This window comes from Prionailurus bengalensis, chromosome C2 (assembly GCF_016509475.1).
Source record: "Prionailurus bengalensis isolate Pbe53 chromosome C2, Fcat_Pben_1.1_paternal_pri, whole genome shotgun sequence".
NCBI classification, from domain to species: domain Eukaryota; kingdom Metazoa; phylum Chordata; class Mammalia; order Carnivora; family Felidae; genus Prionailurus; species Prionailurus bengalensis.
The window spans coordinates 111,045,696-111,070,247 of record NC_057350.1 but is presented as its reverse complement, the minus strand read 5'-3'; the positions used below and the strand labels follow the sequence as shown (position 1 = coordinate 111,070,247).

The 24,552-nt window shown below is 41.2% G+C and overlaps 1 protein-coding gene across 1 annotated transcript in view; it reads left to right on the top strand.

Moving 5' to 3' along the window:
• The window catches only part of ARHGEF26 (Rho guanine nucleotide exchange factor 26), a 128,428-nt gene that overhangs the window by 83,933 nt on the left and 19,943 nt on the right, over positions 1-24,552 (top strand). Inside the window, exons 9-10 of the mRNA XM_043595081.1 lie at positions 1,766-1,855; positions 10,841-10,995. Coding sequence (XP_043451016.1) covers positions 1,766-1,855; positions 10,841-10,995 — 245 coding nt within the window. The remainder of the gene's footprint in view (positions 1-1,765; positions 1,856-10,840; positions 10,996-24,552) is intronic.

The window sequence follows — 24,552 nt, the reverse complement described above, 5'->3', positions numbered from 1 at the left end:
CACAAAGAAGAGGGCGGTGTCTGAGAGCTGTGAGGGCTAGGTTTTTCAGCTGCAGGGAGTGAGTGTTGGAGGTGATGGTCAGGTTTTGTTATTCTCATTCTGAGTTTGAGATGCCTGTGAGTCATCCAAGAAGAGATGTCTTCTAGGTGGAGGTAGAGCCTAGGGGACAGACCGAGTCTGGGAACGTAGATTTGGGAACTGTGAACATACTCCACGAGAGAAATTATAATAATGTCTGGAGCCATGGCTGCCTAGTTAGATTTCACTCTGACATGTCTTAATCCTTTCAGGATCGTGCAGTTTCAGATTCCTAGCCGTGATCAGGTATAGCCATCATTCCCTGCATCAGTGAACTCTTTAGGTTCAGACTTAAAGATAAGCTGTAACTGAAGATTGGGGTACCCTCCAAATCTAGAAATGCATTAGGCAATCATAAATTGTTTAAGCGTCCATCAGTAGGGGGTTGAATAAATACGTTCACAGCATAAATTGCATCATATCACGCTCCTGCTGAAAGCCTGCTGGTAAGACTTTCTCTTTGCACTTGGAATACAATCCAGATGCCTTAAGACCTTGTGTGATTTGACCCTGGCCTCTAGTTCCATCTTGTGCCATCTTCATGTGTCAGGATCTTATACTTTCTCGGGCACACCAGCACTTTGCCATCGTATACTCTTTGCTCATGGTGTTCACTCTGCCTAGACCAATGCTGTGAGGAGGTCTGGAAGGGTCTCAAGCACGGGAGTTTCTGTCTTCATGGAGTGTGGGGTTCCCCACCCTCCCAGTATGTAGATGTGTTCTTGTTCACCAACCTGGAGCTCTCTGAACTTCATAGTCAATCACCAGCCCTCTCCCCTCCCCAGAAGTCTGGTGGGGGAGGGTGTGGTAGGGCTGAAAGTTACAACCCTCTCTGTAATCACTTGGTTGGCTCTGCTGGCAGCTGGCCGCTATCCTTAGGGCCTTTCTGAAAGCTACTTCATTAACATAAACTCAGATGCGGTTGAAAGGGGCTTCTTATGAATAAGAAGACACCCATTTCACCATCATCGCTCTGGAGCTTTTGGGAACTGGGAACAAAAGTAAATATTATAACTAAAAATGCCCCTATGGCTCTTGTAAATAGAAATTATAAGGACTATAGGAACTGTGTGCTGGGAACTATGAACCAAGACCAAATAAATTTTATTATAAGTCACAGGCCCTTATCAGAGGACTTTGAATGCATTCAGTTTGTAGATAATTCAGTAGTTCTAATTACACTGAAGTTCCTATCCTTGAAGAAATCACTGACCAGTAGTTTCCACCGAAGGTTTCTCTCTTTTAGCATCCTGTGCTCTGGTCCTATGCTTTACAGGTAACAGTCTGCTTAAACTTTGCCTTTGAAGTTGGTAGTCTGCCCCAGCCATTTGGACTGCGCATCTTCCCTGGGGCTGTGTGAGGTTTCCCTGGTTTCCCTGGCAAAGGAGAGGAGAGGAGGGGCAGAGGAAAGGAGCTGAAGGGTCCGAGATCAGACTGTGGGAGAGCCCTCAGAGGGCTCCTCCCAGACTTTTCAGGAGTTTTTTTTCCCCCTCTGTCCTCACATCTTAATCCACCACCTCTAACGGGGTACAATGTCTTAACTGTGTAAAACTGTGAGTTCTTTAACTGTCAGAAATGAGTCTCTGGAGCTTCCAAAGTGCAAATTATTTCCTGTGAGAGATCTGCATTTGAAATTAAGGTTTCTCTCCTTGACCTCTTAACCCTCCTTATTATTCTGTGTTCCCAGTTGGTTCGACTGTGCAATGAAGGAGCTCGGAAGATGGAAAGGACTGAAATGATGTACACCATTAATTCCCAGTTGGAATTTAAAATTAAGGTATTCTCGTATTTCTTCATAAACAGATTTATTGCTGCTCTTGCCTATGTCTTATGTAAATAGAGAGAGGTAGTTGAGGGCAACAGAGTAGATAGGAATTTGCTTTTCAAAGAAGGGCCATAAATTGATTGGAGAGGGACTGGACTGACCGAGGGAGATAGATGCAGACGGACCAGGCAGCTCTCTTGCTTATGGTCACCAGATAAAGTTGCCTTTCTCCAGGCCACAGGTTACATGTTATCTAACTAGCACATTCCCTCCCACTTCCCTCCCCCCAGGAAGATGCCAAATTTAGGGAAAAAGGTAGGTAAGAAAAATAGAATTTTGGAATGGAAAGGTGATTTCTTTAGTATTCTCAAAGTGTCCTGCAAAACAGTGGTATCCCGTGAATTGGATCACGTGTTCTCCTAAATCAGATAAGGGCACTCCTCTTCCAGTTTGCCAAACAAAGGTTGTTAGTGGAAAGTTCTTTTCAAATTTGTTTTTCTTCCATAATTCTTTTTTGAATATGCGCTCCCTATTACTGCTTGTCTGACACCACTTAGGAGTGGATGACAGGATGAGTGAAAAAGAAAATGACCATTAATGGCAAATAGAGGTCCCAGTCCTTTGTTGGCTCACAACTGAGTTCTTAGTGGATGTGAATGCTCACGATTGTGATTCTATTTTATTTTGTAACTTGTAAACTTAATGAAGCAACTTAAAATGACTGGTCATATTTTTTCATAGTAAAAGTGCTCCTAAATTGTGCCATAGAAATACAGTGATCATCATTTCATAGCCTTATGCAGAGAGCAGATTCTCTGCTATTATAGAGACACTGGTACAGTTTAACTGTATGCTTTTATTTGTATAAAAAAGGAAAATAAAGCCTGGAGAATACTTCATTGTTAACAGGGTCACTGGACTAATGTTGGTAGGATCAGGACTAGGGTCCATATATCCTGACTTGGAGATCAGTGTAAACTCTTTCACTAGAACATCGTGACTATAACTATTTAGATGTCGGAACATGACCCATAATTCTTAGAGCAGAAGGTGATAGGTACTTGCTAAAAACTCACACACACACACACACACACACACACACTCAGTTATAATATCTTCTACAGAAATTTACGGTAATTTCAAAACCCATCTTTCCCCCATCCTTCAAAAACGAACTTTTTTTTCTCTGTAATTTGTTTTAAGTATTTTAGAAAATATGTCTAGACATCAGAAGTTTTATCTCTTCTTTTTTTAAAGTTTATGTACTTTGAGAGAGACCGAGCAAGTGGGGGAGTGACAGAGAGAGGTGGGGGATGGGGGTAGAAAGAATCACTTGCAGACTCCACACTGGAGCCCTATGTGGGGCTCGAACTCACAAACCCTGAGAACATGACCTGAGCAGAAACCAAGAGCTAAACGCTTAACTGACTGAGCCACCCAGGTGCTACCTCCCCACCACCCCCTGCCCTGCCCATTTTTTTACAGATATAAATCCCTAACCAGTTTGATTTTTAAAGACGATAAATTCTTTACCTAACAATTTTTTTTTCTTCACTGAAAATCACTTGGCTTAAGATATCTTTTTTTATTAAAAAACATTTTTTAAAAAATTTATTTATTTTTGAGAGAGAGAGAGAGGGAGAGAGAGCATGTGAGAGAGTGCACGAGCAGGGGAGGGGCAGAGAGATGGAGACACAGAATCCAAAGCAGGCTCCAGGATCTGAGCTGTCAGCACAGAGCCTGATGCGGAACTCGAACTCGTGAACCATGAGATCATGACCTGAGCCAAAGTTGGACGCTCAACTGACTGAGCCACCCAGGCACCCCTTTAAGATAATCTTTTTTAAAAAATTATTTTTAAGGTTTATTTTTGAGAGAGAGCGTGAGCAGAGAAGGGGCAGAGACAGAGGGTGACACAGAATCCAAAGCAGCCTCCAGGCTTGCTGTTAGCACAGAGCCTGATGTGGGACTCGAACCCATGAGCCGAGAGATCATGACCTGAGCTGAAGTCAGACGCTTAACTGACTGAGCCATCCAGATGCCCCAATTGGCTTAAGATATCTTTAAGGTCTGTTTCTCTAGAACCCAAAATTAATTTGTTATTGAAAAATGCTTACCCTAAGGGTCCTTAAAAATAAATGATTAACATCAATTAAGTTCATGAACTTTGGGTTGTTTTCTTTTGATTCAATGCTTAAAATTATTTGCGAGACTAAAGGAAGATAATCTATGTGTTGATTTTATATTGAGGTGCTTAATTCAGGTCACTTAGAAATACTCTTAAAATCTTAGGATCTTATTTCTGTAACACTTTATGGACAACAATGGACATTTTTATTCCTTTCATTTTATATTTTTTATGAAAAAAAATTTTTTTAATGTTTGTTTATTTTTGAGAGAGAGAGAGTAAGGAGCAAAGAGAGAGGGAGACACAGAACCCGAAGCAGGCTCCAGGCTCTGAGCTGTCAGCACAGAGCCCGATACAGGGCTCAAACCCACAAACCACAAAATCATGACCTGAGCTGAAGTTGGCCGCTTTAGGGGCGCCTGGGTGGCGCAGTTGGTTAAGCGTCCGACTTCAGCCAGGTCACGATCTCGCGGTCCGTGAGTTCGAGCCCCGCGTCAGGCTCTGGGCTGATGGCTCGGAGCCTGGAGCCTGTTTCCGATTCTGTGTCTCCCTCTCTCTCTGCCCCTCCCCTATTCATGCTCTGTCTCTCTCTGTCCCAAAAAATAAGTAAAAAACGTTGAAAAAAAAATTTTTTGAAGTTGGCCGCTTTAACCGAGAGCCACCCAGGCGCCCCTCAGTTCATTTTAAAGATGCGAAGATAGATATTGGAAGTTCAGTGATTTGTCCAAGCACATACATTGTTTCATCACATTTTGTGAGCACTTTCTTTGTGGAAGGCAGCATGAAAACCAAAACATGATCCCTGCCCTCAAGGATCTAACAGTCTAATAGGAGGCTACAGAATTACAGAGGAGTCAGCAAAGTCTACAGCTGTCACAGTAGATAAAGACAGTTGAGGGCACCCGGCTTTTTTTTTTTTTTTTACTATTATTTATTTTTATTGTTCTTAGAAGTTAGTGATTCATCACTTACATACAACACCCAGTACTCATCGCAATAAGTGCCCTCCTTAATGTGCATCACCCATTTAGCCAGTCCTTCTGCCTACCTCCTGTCCAGCAACTCTCAGTTTGTTCTCTATAGTTAAGAGTCTGTTTTACTGTTTGACCCTCCCTATCTCTTTCTCTCTCTTTCTCTCACTTTTTTTTTTTTTTTTTTTTTTTTTTTTGTGAGAACACTCTCATGGGAAGGGGGTGGTCATCCCTACCTGTGAGGCATAGAGGGGTGGGGAGCACAACCTTGTAGCAGTCAGGCGAGGCTTCATCCCAGAGTTATGTTTGAGCTGAATCTTGAAAGGCGAGTTAGGAAGAGGCTTCTGGAAGTTAAAAGCAGGAACAAATGCACAGGGCATGGCTTCAGCTGCTGTAGTCCAGCAACTGTATGTGTCTAGTGTGGGTAGGCATGAGGTGCAGGGGGAGTAAGGCAGAACCAGAGCAGTAAAAAGCAGCTCATGTGGTGCCTTGTGTGCCAAGAGGAGCAGCTGAGCAAGGTCATTTGGGAGCCAGTGAAAAGTTCTAGGCAGGGAAGTGACACTTTAGCGACATGGGAAAGTCCTTTTGAACTTATTCCAAATCCAGAAGTCATTGTTTTTTAATGTTTATTTTTTTGTTTTTGAGGCGGGGGGAGGGGCAGAGAGACAGAGGGAGACAGAGAATCCCAAGCAGGCTCCACACTGTCAGCACAGAGTCTGATGTAAGGCTCGAACTCGCAAACTGTGACCTGAGCCAAAATCAAGAGTTGGACACTTAACTGGCTCAGCCACCCAGGTGCCCCCCAAATCCAGAAGTTATTAAAAAAAATTGATGAGTTAATTTATAGGAAAAAATTTAAAGATTTCTCTATAGAGGGCAAAAATAAAAGACATAAAAAAGTGAAAAGAGAAATAGCAAACTGGAAAGATATTTGCAGCTCACATATTAGATAGTAGGTTAATATTTTCAACATATAAACTCAAAGTGATAAGAAAAAGATAAGGAAGACAGGGCATCTGGGTGGCTTAGTCCATTAAGCATCCAACTTCAACTCAGGTCATGATCTCACCGTTCATGGGTTCCAGCCCTGCATCGGGCTCTGTGCTGACAGCTCAGAGCCTGGAGCCTGCTTTAGATTCTGTGTCTCCCTCTCTGCCGCTTCCCTGCTCTCTCTCTCTGTCTCAAAAATAAATAAACATTAAAAAGAAAAAGATAAGGATGAAAACGCATTAGAAAATTCCAAATTAGAATTTGGACAGCTGTATGAGCTTGGACATTGCTTTATGTCTCAGTTTTCTGAACCTTACAATGGGACTGATAATGGTACTTGCCCTTGGAGTTCTTGTGAGGATAAAATTAATTTACTAGATGTAAAGGACTTGGAACAGATGTGTTTCATAGGAGGCAAGCAGTAAATATCATTCAGATTCATGGTTGGAATAGTTTCATAGGCCTGGTGGGCATGTTGCAGTGCTGGAGAGTGAATAGGATGTGAGACTGTTTAGACAGATTTGGCTTTTCATCTAACAACCTTGGTGGGAGGAAGGGAAATGAGGGTTATAGGGGAAAAAGTCGGTCACCAAACTGAGATCAGAGACCAGTTTGTGCCTCAAATCCAGTGTTTTTTTCCACTAGACCACAGCTTTCTCTAGAAGTTGCCTCCACAGAGTTGAGGAGGATTACTTTTTGGCTTGTCATGGGAAGTTTGGCCTTATAAATAAATACATGGGGAAGTAGAGGATTGTCGCGCTACACCATAAGCTGTAAGTTAAGAGTAATTGAGTGGGGTGGTGTTGTATTGGTGGGTGGATGGATTTGCTGGTCATTGTTTGGGGGCCTTGCTAATAAGTAGAAGTCTAGGATATAGCAGACAAAATGCAGAACCCTAAGGTGTTAAAAAGATCACAAGAGACTCTTAAATATAGAGAACAAACTAAGGGTTTCTGGAGGGGAGGTGGATGGGGCAATGGGCTAAATGGGCGAGGGGCATTAAGGAAGGCACTTGTTGGGATGAGCACTGGAGGTTATATGTACGTGATGAATCACTAAATTCTACTCCTGAAACCAGTACTACACTATATGTTGACTAACTTGGTTTTAAATAAAATTTAAAAATGTATATATAGTATTAAAAAAAAAAGTCTTTGTGCTATGAAAGATGGTTTGGTGGTTTTTCAAAAAGTTAAACATAGGGTTACTATATGACCCAGCAATTCCATTCCTAGGTATATACTCAAAATAATTGAAGACATTTGCTCAAATGAAAACTTGTACACGAATGTTCATGGCAGCATTATTCATAATAGCCAAAAAAGGGGAAACAACCCAAATGTCTATCAACAAAATAGGTGAATCGATAAATAAAATGTATATTCATACAATTAAATAGTGTTTAACCATAAAGTACTAAAGTCTGATACATGCTACCACATGGATGAACCTCAGACTTGAAAGTCCTGTACTATATAATTCTGTTGATGTGAAGTATTCAGAACAGGCCAAGGTATAGAGTTAGAAGGTGGATTAATGACTGCCAGGGCATGAGCCAAGGATGGGAAGGCAGAATGGAGAGTGACTAGTTATTGCATGTGGGGTTTCATTTTTTTAAATCTTTGTTTATTTTTGAGAGAGAGAGAGAGAGAGAGAGAGAGAGAGAGAGAGCGAGAGCGCAAGCAGGGGAGAGGCAGAGAGAGAGGGAGACACAAAATGTGAAGTAGGCTCCAGGCTCTGAGCTGTCAGCACAGAGCCTGACACAGGACTTGAACTCACAGGTGAGATTATGACCTGAGCTGAAGTCTGATGGTCAACCGACTGAGCCACCCAGGTGCCCTGGGGTTTCTTTTTAGGGTAATGAAAATGTCCTGGAATTAGGTAGTGATGATCATTGCACTGCATTGTGAATGTACTAAAAATCACTGAATTATATATACACTTTAAGATGGTTTAATGATGAATTTTATCTCAACTAAAAAACAATTTAGTCTTCAGTGGTTCTTCTTTGTCTTACTGGCCCATAAAATCAGTTAAATTTTATGCTGAGACTAGTTTTCTAGGAAAAAAAGAATGGAAACTCTTTTCTCCATAGGAATTATTTCAGTACTTTTAAGGATATATTTTTATTCATGGATTTCTTTTCCAATGTTGGTTCTAGTCAGAGTTTCTTAACTAGAAGAATTCATTTATTCTGACTTTGGATTGTTTGGATTCTTTTCTTTGGATCATTTCAATAGTTTCTTCCTTTAAAAAAAAAAAACACAAAACTGTCTGAGGGGCACCTGGGTGGCTCAGTCTGTTAAGCATCTGACTTAGGCTCAGGCCATGATCTCGCGGTTCATGAGTTCATGCCCCACCTCGGGCTCTGTACTGACAGCTCAGAGTCTGGAGCCTGCTTTGGATCCCGTGTCTCCCTCTCTCTACCCCTCCCCTGCTCACATTCTCTGTCTCTCTGTCTCTCTCTCTCAAAAATAAATAAACATTAAAAAAACTAAAAAATATGAGTTTAATCTTCTAACAATAAATTTTGAAACAAAAAACATTTATAACATTAGATTTTTATTTTCCAAAAAAGCATTGACCTCTTGAAAGCCACTGTGGATTTTAGATCTTTATTAGAAATTTATTTTTGCCTCGTGGACTATGAGGAATCCATAAAAATCAATCTATTTTAAAAACAATGCAGTTTAAAAAAAACTTTCTTCTCCCATCTCCTACACCAAGAACAGTTGTAGGGTGGCATGCATACTGGAACCTAACCACAACACTGTCCTTGGTTTATCCTGTAGAGTTACACGAAATACAATGATAGCCCTGGGCTCCCAGTAATTGCAGCCCTTCCCAGGACCAAACCCGACATGCGATCCCTTGTGGTGACCTCTTGGGTGTGCTGGTGGGGTCCTCCGGAGTTACCTAAGCATCTCTCTGTCTGTCTTTGGTCTTTAAAGTCTCAGCCATCTCAGTTGGATAATCGTTTGATTTGAAATTTGGGGGCTGGAAACTCCATGAGTTTCCCTTAATAGCCAGCTTTGAAAGTTTGAGGTCAGCCATAATCTTTCATCTTTCTTTTAAACCTTCCGGAAAATAGTATGTAACTGATGAGCAACCTCCTTATAAAAGTCCCTTTATAAAAGTAAAAAAAAAAAAAAAAAAGAAATCCTTTCTTAGCTCTTATTTCCTCTCTGGTATCTTCCTCTAGCTATTTTTATTCACTGTTCTCTGAAAAGGATGACATTTGGTTGGACCATACTACTATACTATAGTTATGTTTTGTGTGTCCAAGAACTCTTGCTTATTCTATGGATACAGTTTTTTTTTTTTTTTAAATCAGATTTTTGGCAGTAAGCATTTATGGTAACTTTAAAAAGAAAAAAAAAAAGCACCCAAGGATAAGGATTGTTCTTTGGCTTTGAGTTTTCCAGTTGGAAACTAGGTGCTGGGTAAAGAAAAAGCAGTATGTAATTCCTTGGATAGAGCCTTTTCTATGAGATTAAGGTGGATTATTTTGGAAAAGCATTGTTTTCACAGTCAGAAAGTGGCATGATGCCTTCAGAGATGAATTTCCATGAGGAAAACTGCTATAAACTTAAGAACCGGTGTTCTCCAAAATATGGCTTAGTAGGTAATCAGTAGACAAAACATAGTTTGTGGGGAGTTTTTCTTTCTGAATAAAATCTTTTTAAAAAAAATTTTTTAATGTTTATTTTTGAGAGAAAGAGAAAGACCAAGTACGAGTGGGGGAGGGGCAGAGAGAGAGGGAGACACAAAGAGGCTCCAGGCTGAGCTGTCAGCACAGAACCTGATGTGGGGCTTGAACTCACAGACCACGAGATCATGACCTGAGCCAAAGTCAGACGCCTAACCAACTGAGCCACCCAGGCACCCCTTGAACAAAATCTTTTTATTTATTTTTTTTTATTTACAACAATTTGTTACTAATTTTTATTTTTGAGAGAGAGAGAGAGAGAGAGAGAGAGAAAGAATATAAGTGGGGGAACGGTAGAGAGAGAGAGGGAGACACAGTACCCAAAGCAGGCTCTAGGCTCTGGGCTATCAGCACAGAGCCTGACTTGAGGCTCAAACTCACAGACCATCATGACCTGAGCTGAAGTCATATGCCTAACCGACTGAGCCACCCGGGCACCCCTTGAATAAAGTCTTTTTATTTGTTATTATTTTTTATTTAAAACAATTTTTTAAATTTTTATTTATTTTGGAGAGAGAGAGAGAGAGAGAGAGAGAGAGAGAGAGAGAGAGAGAGAGAGAGAGAGAGAACATGAGCAGGGGAAGGGTAGAGAGAAGGAGACAGAGAATCCGAAGCAGGCTCTGAGCTGTCAGTGCAGATCCTGATGTGGGGCTTGAACCCATAAACTGCGAAATCCCGACCAGAGTCGAAGCTGGATGCTCAACCAGCTGAGCCACCCAGGCACCCCTGAATAAAGTCTTTTTAGTTCATAGAATGAATGCAGATCTTTTTCGTTTGTTAACTACAATAATCGTATATTCAGATTCTGATTTGTGGTGTTTAAAGTAACTACAGTTGATACCGATGGATTTCATTTTGCGGCTTTTCAGTTTTAAGGGACTCCTTGTCAGTCTTCCTTTTCAGGTGAGAGTTAATGGAAGGGTAATAATATTTGGCTGACTCAATAAAATTTTCTCATTGAGGTTTAGTTATAGGCAAATAAATAGGTTTTTCATATTGTAAAATAATTGTTCTCTTTTTATTTACTCTTGAAGAATGTACTGTACTTCTTTAATTATATTTCACTATTATATACTTACAAGTAATGATGTATCCCATGATATGTATCCTTTGTTTCGATGTGAGTTTTTATTTTCCCTTCCACAGTCTTAAAAGGACTTTAATTTGGCTTCATACACTGAGTTTTTCTCGTTCTGCAGCCTTTTCCTCTAGTCTCCTCTTCCCGGTGGTTGGTGAAAAGAGGTGAATTGACAGCCTACGTGGAAGACACGGTGCTCTTCTCAAGAAGGACATCTAAACAGCAAGTCTACTTCTTCCTCTTTAACGACGTACTCATTATCACCAAGAAGAAGAGGTAAACCCTTTTGTGAGGTTGCTGGCTGTACATCCAGCGTTAAGGCTCTGTAATTCAAATGCCTTTTAGGGGTGATTATCCTTTAAAAGCTTGTGAGGTTAGACGCATAATTTCTACATGTGGAACCATGAAGGAAACCATGTTTCATTGTCTTCAAATTACATCCACAGTTAAGCATCAAATCATTGTCAACATCATCATCCCAGCCAACCTCTGTTGAGCTTTTATAGTGTGCAAGCCACTGTTCTGAGCATTTGACACATTTGTGTCGCTGGATTCTCACCAAGTCCCTGGGGAGGTAGCACTCTTATTATTCCCCATCAGCTTTTTTCAAACTTCGTCTGCCATAAAACTGTTGTATAAAACAAACAGATCAAAGTAGCTCCAGTTCAGAACAAGCTGGGATGCAACTCTAGTGTTTGTAACTTAATTTAAAATCCACTGCTCTTAACGAAAGTCTCCCTGTGACTGGGAAAATGACAATAATACACCAGTACTTCCTTCTGAAGGGACTAAAGTAAATCATTTGGCAGAATGTTCCTTCTTACTTTGGACTTTTGGTTGTATATTCATGTTCCATTGTAGGAAGACATCTGGGAGGAATACTGTACAAACTTTTTTTTTTTTTTACACTATTTGTTCTAACTATCCCTACTCAAAACACACACACACACACACACACACACACACACACACACACACACACACATTCCCCTCGGCTCTGCCTTTAGCGAACATTCTTCACAAGTGTATCCAATGTATATAGGGTTGTAAAGTATTTTTCTACTGGTCCTTCATAAATATTCTGTATTTTCTAGAATATGAACTTAGGGGAGAAACATACATCCGTGGTGTGTTTCCACATAGGAAGACCAGGATGGTGGGCTGAATTACTGCCATATAATAGGAGTATGGGCAGTACATGGGGTCCAGTTTAGACAAGATGAAGAAGAGAATCATGGTAGCAGACTTGTATGGATACATAAAATAAATGTACAGATGTATCATGAGATAGTTAAATTCTCCGTCTGAGTTGCTGACAGTTTAGCTTGAAAATTCAAACTAAATCAAAACAGAGTCTGAGCTTTCCTTTTTGCTCCTTTTAATCAGACTGCATTATGACTTATTTCACTTGCTTGGCTGTCTAGCTGAGCTGAAGACTATGAAAAGCCATCATATGACTATGATAAATACATAAAGATGCCGATTAGTGTTTTTCATACTTAGGAAAATAGTGTTTCCGTAACTTCAAGAAGAAATGATTTCTTGTACCTGTGGAAGTGTAAATAGTTCTAATAGCTGAGTAGGTTTTTATAAATAAAAATTGGAGAGGGATTATAATTTCAGATTTTTGTGTTTTGTTGGTATCCTCTGAGATAGCATGTTTCTTCAGGCTTTCTTTGAGATGTGTTGTCTTTAGGGCAAGTAGTTCTGTGGGACTCTTCAAATGCCATTGCCCTGGACTTTTAACATCTTCCAGCTGTTGAAATATTTGTTCTGTCTCAATGGACCAAAAGCTTTAGCTAAACTTCTTATTTTAATGATAAAATATACATTGACAGTAGGAAGCCAATTTTAATTATAAATGTACCTTTGATAATGATGTCTTCAGTGACTTGATGAAAACATTAAGGGTATTTAAACTAGTAGAATACAACTTTTACTCTCGAACTTGACTAGAACTACCCAATAAAGGCAGACATTTGACCTTCAGAATTAAGGTATATACCATTCTACTTAGCAGTGTGCTTTGTCCTCCACAGCAGATTCTGCCATTACTGCATAAGGAACCTTGCTTTCCTAGCTCTCTCACGTTTATTTGCTCGGGTATGTTCAAACTTGTCTTATTAGTAAATGAAACAACAAAATCTACAGCGCCAGGGAAGAGGCCAGCCTTGGTACCTAACTTTGCCTTTACCCAAACTGGGATTTCTTTTGCCCCTACCAGTTAGCTCATCATATTTCTAAGGTGCTCTTGACAAGGAGAATAGCATTGGAGGCTCAAGTTGTTTATGACCCGAATACCTGGTGAGGGTGACAAGCAGACCACAGAGACTTGATAAACAGGCTTGGTTAAAAATGTACAGTATGTGCAGCCGTATTTACACTGTTGCTTCAATGAAGCAAGTGCAAATGCTTCGCATGCCAGAGGCAGCAGCGAAGGAGATACAGCAGCTCTGAAGAAGGCAATAATTTCGGCTTGGCTACAAGGTACAGATAAAGGATACTTACGTGTGCCAGCCCCATAGGACCCATGCAGTCACCCACTGCCTAATTGTAATGCCAGGGTTCAGCCAAGGGGCTTAGCTGCTGGGTCTCCAGTGGGTTTCAGCTTCAGGGAGGCTCCTGGCCACCGAGGGAGGGCAGTTACTCTTCCTCCTCTGACCCAGTCTGGCAGATGGTTTATGCTGAGCTCGTTCCACAGACTGCCTCGTGTGTGGCCTCCTCTGCTTCACGGTGCGTGTATTAGTGCTGGTGCTTGCAGAGCGCTTAGCGACCGTGGGGCTGTCTTCTAGGTCAGGGATTTTCACCTTTTCTAGCATATCAGAGGAGGTTTATGGGGCACCTGGGTGGCTTAGTGGGTTAAACGTCCAACTCTAGATTTCGGCTCAGGTCATGATCTCGCGGTTCATGGGTTTGAGCCCCGCATCCAGCTCTGCGCTGACAGCACGGAACCTGCTTGGGATTCTCTGTCTCCCTCTCTCTCTGCTCCTCCCATGCTTGTGCTTTGTCTCCTTCAAAAAATAAACAAACGTTGGGGTGCCTGGGTGGCTCAGTCGGTTAAGCGGCCGACTTCGGCTCAGGTCATGATCTCACGGTCCGTGAGTTCGAGCCCCGCGTCACGCTCTGTGCTGACCACTCAGAGCCCGGAGCCTGTTTCAGATTCTGTGTCTCCCTCTCTCTGACCCTCCCCCGTTCATGCTCTGTCTCTCTCGGTCTCAAAAATAAATAAACGTTAAAAAAAATTAAAAAAAAATAAACGTTTAAAAACAAATAAAATATCAGAGGAAGTTTAAAGTCTCCGTTAGCCCTGGGATATTTGCAGATCACTGTATTCATAGACTGTCCTACCAGATTTCTGCAGGATATGTGACCAGATAGACTCTTCTGGATGAGAAAGTGAATTCTTCGGTGGTTGAAGATTTGGCTGCAGGGTATGTGGGTACTTCTAGAGCAGAGTTCTCAAGTCGGCACTGTTGAGGCCACACAGTTCTTTGTCACAAGGGCTGCCCTGTGCTTTGTAGGTTGTTTTAGCAGCATCCCTGGCCTCTTCTTGCTAGCAGCACCTCCTTCTCAGTGGTGACAACCAAAAAGGTCTCCAGACATCGTCATGTGTCCCTGGGGCGCCAAATTACCCCCAGCGGGGAACTACTGTACCACAGTCACGGCAGACTGTGAACCAGCACTGCCTTCAGAGTACTGAAGGTGTGCAAACCTATCAGACCTGACACAGCCGTGACAGGAATATTGTAAGAAAGGAATAGATTGCCAGGTTAATGAATAATAACTCATTTGTGCCTCATAATAACTTATTTATGATGATCGATTACAGTGTGTAGGCTAGACTATACCTGTGAACAACCTTAGAGACCAAGTAACTATAGTCTGGTCTCCAGAAATGTAAAAACTGAATCTAAGACTTAAACACTTCACATTCTCCAAAGCCTTATTTTTTTAATGTTTATTTTTTGAGAGAGAGAGACAGAGACAGAGTGTGAATAGGGGAGGCACAGAGAGAGAGGGAGACACAGAATCGGAAGCAGGCTCCAGGCTCTGAACTGTCAGCACGGAGCCTGATGCGGGGCTCGAATCTATAGACTGCGAGATCATGACGTGAGCTGGAGTCAGATGCTCAATTGTCTGAGCCACCCAGGCTCCCCAGCCAAAGCCTTATTTTGTAAGGTAGCTAACCACCTTATTCTCGTTCAGTGCCTTATATCTGGCTTCAGTCTCCCCTCCCAATTTCTTCTGAGACAAAATGCAGATCCCCCTCTGTTCGTTTTCATCGGCTGCGGTAGCAAAGAGTGACAAACAGGATGGCTCAAGACCATGGGAATGGATCGTGTCACAATTCTGGAGGCAGAGGTTCGAAATAAAAATACTCGCAGGGCCATGTTCCCTCTGAAGTCTCTGCAGAGAATCCTGCCTCACCTCTTGCAGCTTCTGGTGGCCCCTGGGCTTCCTTGGCTTACAGTAGCGCAACTTGAGTCTCTGCCTCTGTCTTCACACGGCCTTCTGTCTGTGTCCCGGTGTATCTCAAAATCCCTCTGTCCTTATAAGGATGCCAGTTACTGGACTTAGGGCCTACTCTGCTCCAGGATGATCTCACCCTAACTTGATTACATCTGCAAAGACCTTACTTCTAAATAAGGTCCCATGTACAGGTCTCAGGGGCTAGACTTCTCGAGGACACAGTTCAGCTCTCTACATTGCCCAGACCATCACCACTGTTGAATTATGATTATAATCAGATAAAAAAAAAAAATAAATGTGCTATAAGCCAGTTCTAGAACACACCTTTTTTTTTTTTTTTAACATCGATTGATGATGCCATTTCTCATAATTTTGGAATGTCCTCATGGTCACGTGACTTGAGCACCTGTATTTTGAGGGCTCCTAGGTCACCTTCATCCACATTTTCTCTCTCACACCTGTTCCTTGTCCAAAGTCTCCCCTTCCTTTGTTCAAGCCACCTCCATGCATTCAGGTCCTCCTCAATAAACCGAAGAGATTACTTTGGTTCCTTGTCCACAGGTGTTCCCCTATCCAGCCAATACCAACCTCATAAGCAGCCCGTGAAATTGCTTTTCTCCTCTCACAGGGCTACTGCCCTTGTGGGGCCACCTTGAATTCACCTGTGACACACACCCGACTGGAGTCCGGCCATCGTCCTCCGTCCGCTTTACGTTCCACAGCCAGAGTCTGCTTTTTATCTTCTTATTTTAGTTTTTTAGAGTGTGCTTTTTGAAAGGCACATCTACTCAGTTCATCCTTGTAGATGGCCCTTCTATGGCCTTTCCTTGCACTAGTCTCACTGAACCCCTTTTTAGCCACCAGGACCTGGCACATGTTTCTTTGCCTGGATTCTCTCCCTCCCCACTGATCCACTCCACCCAAGACTTTTCTAGGCAAAGCCCTTTTTATTCTTTAGGTCTTCAGTTAATTGTCACACCCCCTGGGTGCTATGATCCAGTCCTCTGGAGTGGGTTCAGTTCTGTTGTTTATGGTCCCATAAAACCCTGTACTTTCTCTGTGGTAACATTTGTGTTACTGGGTGTTCATATCTGTCTTGTTGACCTTTGTATCCTCAGTGCATAGCCCAGCACCTGGCCCATAATGATCATTTATAAATATCTGTTAAATTGGAATCGATTGTGTAAATATAAACAGTTTGAGTGAATGCATTACTCAATGGGCAGACCCCTGCATTCCATCCCCAAGCTAAAATTACTTTGAATTCTCCCTTATTTTTAAAAGATGGATTTTTTTTTGTATTCTCCATTACAGATTCCTATTTATTTATTTGTTTGTTTGTTTATTTGATTTTAGAAAGGGGGTGGTACCTCGGTGGCTCAGTCAGTTAAGCGTCTGACTTCGGCTCAGCTTATGATCTCACAGTCTGTGAGTTCAAGCCCCATGTTTGGCTCTGTGCTGACAGCTCAGACTCTGGAGCCTGCTTTGGATTCTGTGTCTCCCTCTCTCTCAAAAATAAACACTAAAAAAAAAAAAAAATTCAAAGAGAGAGTGCAAGCAGGAAAGAGGGGCAGATGGAAAGGGGGAGGGAGGGAGGGAGAGAGAGAGAGAGAGAGAGATTGAGATCTTAAGCCTGACACAGGGCTCGATCCGATAACTCTAGGATCCTGATCTGAGTCAAAATCGTCAGATGGTCAACTGACTGTGCCACCCATGTGTCCCATTATATATTAACCTTAATTAACTTTGGCAAATACAAATCTGGACCTGTGTTTATCACGTGGTTTTTCATATCTCTAAGCTTTACCTATAAACTTACCCAATGATGCCAGCATAACCTCAATTTCAAAAACATTTAGGACTGTATTTGCAAAACTGCTTTATAGAGGAAGTGTTTTCAGACCTGCTTTTATTTTGTACTATTGTATCATTTAATGTTTTGAGCTGCAAGTAAAAGTATAGTTATACCAAGGAGTTTAAGTAAAAAAACTGTTCACTTATTTCTCTGTCTCTGTCTCTGTCTCTGTCTCTCTCTCTCTCTTCTCACACACACACACACACACACAAACACACACACACACACACACACACACCAAGTCAGGTGAGCTTGGGAAACCCTGCGTACTCCATTTCTCTTTGAGAGATTCAATGTTGGATCACTTAGGAAAGCTTTTTTTAATATGTAACAGAACCTTCAAATAACAGTGGCTCAAACACTGAAGACACTTACTTCTGTAGGCAAACATGCTAAGGGGAGGCAGTCTGGGTCCAGTGTCATGAGTAACCCAACCCCATCTCTTCTTCACCTGCATGCAGCGAGCTCTTTTCACTTTTTGCCCCCATGCATATAGCTTCAGGGCTGCAGCTGGTTTCTGCAGGTCCAAACATCATGATTTCATTCAAACACCTAGCAGGGAGGCAAGGCTGAGAAGGAAAGGCTGACCAAAGGGACTCCTTCCTTAAGTGGCTTTTCTTTTTTATCAGCAGAGGAAAACCTTTCCCAGACAGTGCCCAGGAGGCTTCTTATGTTTCATGGGTCAGTCTTGGGTCACAAGACTTGTCATCAGTAGAAGAGAGGCTGGGAACGCCAGCATAAGACAAAGGGGAACAGGAGAGCCATGATTGTTCAGGTTCAGCCATGCTGCACCCCCTGCGGCTGGACACACTGGGACTTGGTAGACAAGAAGCAGGGGAGGCTGACAGCGGATTAGATGATAGACAGTTCCAGCCACAACCGGGAAATCATCTTTTCCACAGAACACTAACATACAAGTAGTGTGGGGAAAAAAAGAAGAGCTCTGTAAAACAACTAATGCCTTGCCTTTCAGATAAATGCAGGAAGGGGGTGGGGGATTAGTTCAAAGAGGCCGGAAGTGATTGGAGACTCGGAACCCACTTCCTTTTGGCTGGTGTTAGTCATCCAGCTGTGGTTCATGTGAGTATCTTGGTAGTACCTTTTTGTCCCCACCAGCCCAGATGTGTCCTCCAGCATGTTTGAAGCACACAGATATATGGGCCGGGTCTGGGTGTCCTGCACAGCACCAAAAGAATGCAGAAATCTAGTCTAGTCTTGTTATCTATAACAAGAAAGTATAGTAAGTATAGTCATGTTCTGATTTGTGTTTTCATTCTGCTCAATTCTCTGCCCACGAATGATCCAGCTCTGATGTTTTCGGGTACTCCCTGCAGCTAGGTGAGTTGTAATAGTAATAATGATGACAAGAACCCATATTATCGAGCACGTACAGTACACAGAGTGCATATGCAACATACTGTCGAGTTGCTATAGCAACGTAGTATTAGTAGTATTTCCACTTTACTACTGTGGACACGGAGGCAGAGAGAGAAAGGCTCTTCCAAGGTCTCTCAGAAAAGACCCAGGATTCTAATCTGAGTCTCTGACTCCAAAGCCTCCTCTCTGAACAATTTCTTTATGTTCATTATGTTTTAACTTTATTTTTCTAGAATATTTTCACCTTTCCTCATCCTGTAATGTCATTGGGGAAATACAGCCTAGAAGCTTGCACCTTTTATTTTGAGAAACACCCTTACTAATCTTAGGAGGAAATTAGAACCGGTACCAAATTGCATTTGCGAGCTTTCCTCTGCCTTTTAGATAACCTAGCATCAGAGTACAGGGAAGAGAGTTTCCTTTTTGTAACATTTCCTTCCTGAAGACATTTAAGGCAGTAGGTTTTCATTTCCTGATTCCTGGTTCCATAATGTTACATATATTGACATAACTTGAACTCTAAGACACATTACAAATCCTGAGGGCTTAAAAAAGGATTTTCTATAATGGATTACTACCAGATCATGATCCACAAGTTCAGGGACTTAAGTTAGAACTTGAGTGTTCCCAAGCAGTTTGAATGCCCAGTGGCTTAAAGCTGTGCAGGCTCCCTGCAAAGGGTCACAGCCTGGCTTGACCTCGTTTTGAGTTTTTCCATTTTGAAGTCTTTCCTATTATAGAGAGCTCAAGTCACCTGACATTGTCTCTCTTCCTCTGCAGAATAAATTTCTTCCTCAGGAAATTAACTTTTAAGAGAATCTTGGTTAAAGATTGAGTGGTTTGGGTATCATTTCCTCTAATTTGTAGGAAGAGTTGACATTGCTGTTCAATGTTGAAAGCTGTGGTGACTGGGAAGCACAATATCAATGTCTGGGGTTGAGTAGAACTGGGCTCAAGTCCTGGCCATGTGACCTTGGGCAAGTTACTGTTAATCTTTTAGAGCCTCAGTATTATCATCTGTAAAATGGGTCTAATGGTTCATCATCTTCATGGAATTTCTGTGAGAATTAAATAAGATAATGCACATAAAGACAGCAAATAGTCTTTGCTATGTGACTGATACATGCTGAGTATCATTATTATCCCCAGTCATTGTATTTTTCTCTAAGGATCTTGGCACAAATTAAGTTATTGCCCTTCTTCTAGATTATTTTACAGTTTTAAAAAATGGTTTGAGACCTTTGCCGTTGCTATACATCTGAAGGTTGTGGTACACTGTGGAGTCAGACATGATTTATGGCCCCCAATACGTGATCTTAGAAATACACGTGTTTAACTCAGTGCCTCTCCCTCCCCGTTCATGTCAGATGGCAAGGATAACCATTGATCTATGTTTATTCCTTTATAAGTTGATGTTACTCATGTGTACACTTCTCTAGTATCAATTGTCTTGCAATATCCCTCACAACTGATTAGGAGACAGTATAAGTTTGTGGCTGAAAAAAGTGAATTCGGTGTATTTTTTTCCTTTCATTCGAGGAAGCCAGTGGAAGTAAACCTGAATATAAAGATTACTTAGTAATTTGTAGTAATCCTGTTGCCAATTTAAGAGGCTGCCTACTTGCTCTTTAGAGCTTGCTTAGTTGTAGTTATGCCAGAGAGAAAGCTTCAGGAAGGTGGCAACAGCCTCTTGGACTTGCCCATCTCCTTTTTTTAAGGACCAGGGGTTCAGGGCATCCCATGGGCGCAGGGTCCTGGGCTGTGGAATCTGGAGATCGGTGTTGAGAGGAATGAGGCCTTTCTAGTCCTGTGATGCGTCACTAGTCATGTTTTTTGGTGACCATGAATCACAGCAGATCCTTATCTTACCAACAAATGTGGTCCTTACAACTATTTGTTATATTCTTGACAATGAAATAGCAAGCATATGGCATGTTTGTTAGTCTTCAGAATTATTTTGAAGGCCTGAACAAGTAAGACTGAACTCGGTTTCTGGATAAATACCATGCCTTGTTTTGTTGGAGTACTTGCCACATTATGAATTTCTTGAGATACATATTTAGTTCAAGTTATGCTCTGTTCACTTGCCCATTTGCAAAGTGCATGCAATTATCAAGCCTTGAACAAAATGTCAAGCAATTGAAATGCATGATCTGTCAGGAAAATTAAAAATAATAGCTAACATTTACTGGTTGTGAGTCAGGCATGACTGTAAGAACTTTACTTCCAACAGAATAATATATGACTTATATTTACAAGTAATAAATATATTACTATATCACTTAGTTCTCACAACAATCCAAGGAGATTGGTATTGTTATCCCCATTTTACAGATGAGAAAGCTAAAACACCAAGGGGATCAGTAATGTGCTCAAGATCATGAAGTGAGTAAGTGATAGAATTGGGATTCTCACCAGGCATTCTAAATCAAGTCTCTACTTTTACCTGTTGTACTACACTTCATTACTTTAAAATTGCACATTATTTCCCTAGATACTTGTTTGTATTATTCTAAAACTAAGCTTTAAAGTTTAGTGAAATCAATGTCAGTCATGTGACATAATGTTTCAATCTCTTAACTCAAAATAAATTTCAGTATAGACCAATAGTCTCCATTCCAGAAATGTTAACTAGGGTATTTTTATTCTAGTTAAGCACAAGATCAGATATAGGGATTTAGAAATCATGTTTTCGGAAGGAGAAGAGAAATTAATGGAAATTTGCACCAGAGGAATTCATATGCATGTCTTAAAGGAAAATAGGAAGAAACTCTGATTTTATCAAACCTCATCCAGTCATGTGAATCAACAGACGGGGAGAATGGCAGAGCCATTATAAATCCTGAGAGAACAGCAGGGGTCTAGGAGAGGATCTTGGAGAACGACCCAAAAGGAGGATGACTTAGAAATGTTACACAAGCATGAGAAGAGGAAGGTAGAGTTTCAGGATGTCACAGTACTCCACATCATCAAATTTTGTAGATGTCAAGAATAGCGAAATTCAAGTCATTGGGTTTGGTGGGATGCTGGGCCATGCTGGGCTTGGGGAGCAGTTTCACCGGCACGTAGGCACAGGGTCTGAGAAACCAAAAATGCAGGCAGTGAGTAGCTCAGGAGACGTCTGTCTTGCACCAGCAGATTCAGGTGAAGGTTTTTCAGGACAGGGCAACTGTGTGCATGTTTTAAACGAAGTCTCTGGAGCTACTTACTGCATAGGTAAAAAATAAACATCACTATCTTGATGTATGTGAAAAATCATATTGTTTTGGATAATTCATTGATAGCATCAATTCTTTTAAATTTAACTCTTTTATGAAAAGAAGAATTGGAGGTGCTAGTTGGGTTTCCATCTGTCAGATTTTGGCTATAAAAGAAAGTCCCATACCAATGCCATGGTAAAATATGAGACAACTCCTAGGGCTGAGGAGCAGTGGGTTGTGGGAAAGCTGGCCTTCACAATCAACCCTTCCCCTCACTTCCCCCATCACATCTTTCCTTTCATATGTATGGCTCCATCTTGGTCAACTAGCCTATTTCCCATTCCTGGTCATCCTTAATATGTACTTAAAGTAAAGGGTTTGCTAATAAAGGTTAAGTTGGGAACTCTCTCTAAGGTATTTGCATGTTTAAGAGTACCCCCCACCTCCAATCACAAGGCAAGTCCAGATGGGTCTGTGCCTAGGAGAAAGACCTGTTCTGTCACCACCTCTTCCTCATGACTCTTAATGGACCCAGAGCTTGGGTCCAAGGAGATGATCCTGGTTACTGAATGAGATTGGGATCCCAAAATTTTTTTTTTCCAGATGTTTCTTCAGATGTTCCAATATTATTTGTTGACTAACTTGTCAATTTCCTACAGATTTGAAATGTCACCTCTACCATGTCCTAAATTCCCAGATGTGTTTGGATCAGTTCATGAACCCACTCCTCTGTTTCACTAACCCATCTGTCAATTCATCCCCAGGCCCAGTCTTCGAATTACTGTAGTTTCACAATATGCTTTTAATATGTCATAAGGCTGGATGGCTCTCATTCTTTTCCATAATCTTTCTGACTGTGTTTACGTGTTTATTTTTTGTACGTTTTACAAAGATCAGCTTGACTGTTCCCATTCTTCACCACATCCCAAAAAACCCTGTTTGTACTTTGTTGTGATATGATAAAGTTATATTTTAATTTAGAAAGAATTGGAACCTCTATAATATCAAACTTCTGTATCCATTCAGGCTTTCTTCTGAAGTATAGCAGAAAGTGTTTTCATATAGCAGAAACTTGTTAGGTTTAATCCTAAATATTTTATGGGTTTTGTGGCTCTTATAAATAAGATGACTTACTTTATTACATTTTCTAACCATGTGTCAGTCATATATAGAAAAGCTTTTTTTTTGTTTGTTTTGTTTTTGGTTTTTTGTTTTTTTTGTCTCAACGCAACTACTTTATTGAATTCACTCTTACTTTATAATATCTTTTCAGGCAATGATGTCATCTGCAAATAATCCTTTTTCTGTAGGTCCAGAAAAATTCCATTGTGCAATAGTCACTTCAACTGTACCCTTAAACATCCACAGACACGATGCATTTATTATTCTTTAAGTTTTTCTTATCAAACACTAACATACCTATCATCCAGATATAATAGACATTAACTTTTTGCCGTATTACTGTCAGATCATTCCTTTTTAAACAAAAAATCCCTGATGTAATACTGCGGGTACATCCATAGTATCTCCACCATCATCCCATCTTCCTCTTCCTCCTCTTCCTCCCCAGAGTAACTCCTGTGCCGAGGTTGGTATCTGTCCTGCTACACTCACTAATGCATATGTATATATGTGGCTTTGGTATTTTAAAAACGTGTGCCTGTTGGGGCGCCTGGGTGGCTCAGTCAGTGAAGCGTTGACTTCAGCTCAGGTCTTGGTCTTACGGATTCGTGAGTTCAAGCCCCGCGTTGGGCTCTGTGCTGACAGCTCAGAGCCTAGAGCCTGCTTCAGATTCTGTGTGTGTGTCTCTCTCTCTCTGCCCCTTCCCTGCTGGTGCTCTGTCTCTCTCTGCCTCAAAAATAGATAAACAATAAAAAAAAAAAAAAAAAAAAAGTGCCTGTTGTATGCGGTTGTGAAATATCCTGATTTAAAAGTAATAAATAGAGGCCCAGTATGAAAAATCCCAGCCTTTCTAGAAATTGATGGGGCAGAAAGTTAAAAGTGATCCATAATAATCTTTTTAAGAAAGCCACTATTCACAATAAGGTATGTCATCTTTTAACCCACTTCGTTAGGTTGCATATGGTAGGACCACACACTATTTGAACTGCTTAACAAAAGAATGCCTTCCTGAGGGAAGAATAATTGAGGTATGTATTTACCACCAGATCCTGTTCTCTACTGATAGCTCTCTATCTGGTGAGAGAAAGGGAAGGGAAGAAAAGGGAAGGGAAGAGAAAAAAAAGAAACAAAAAGAAAAAAAAGAAAGAAAGGAAAGAATGGAATCTCAGCAGAGGTTACTAGGGCTTTAAGTAGATTTCAACAGCAAGATCCGTCACTGTTTACATGGCAGAGCAACGGACTTCTATAGATGTGATTGCTGCACCTGATAGGGGTCCTGCTTGCACAAAGCAGACAGCCTTGATGAGCAGCTGGCAAACTTGGAGCACACATAAGACAATCAAAGGAAGTCTACATATAAACTTCTCCATGCAAGGAAAGGTGGTTTTTCCATTTGCCTTTTTCTGTGCAATTTAACTTCCTAATTACATGATCCAAATTGTTTCGGAGACTATGTAAACCATATGTTTGTTAAATGATAGAGACAAACATGGGGAAGTCTGATTAGCATCAACTTCCCTCAGGAAAGGGGTTTCTTACCCACCCCAGCTTAGCCTCTGTTATACTTATTGGACATGGGTGAGTAAGCAGAGGAGGGAAGTAGGTTTGTAAATAGCTGCATCTGGCTATGGATTCTCCCCTCTTCCTTCTGCTCAGGCACGTATCTTAACATAGATTTTTCCTTTTGTATTAGCATGAGAGATAGGTGCCGCCTGACATTAGGAGAATGAGTTTTATCCAATAGTTAGCAGATTCAGAGGAGAAAGTAGGATTGTTTTGAACCTTTATGAGATTGAGTGTGTGTGTGTG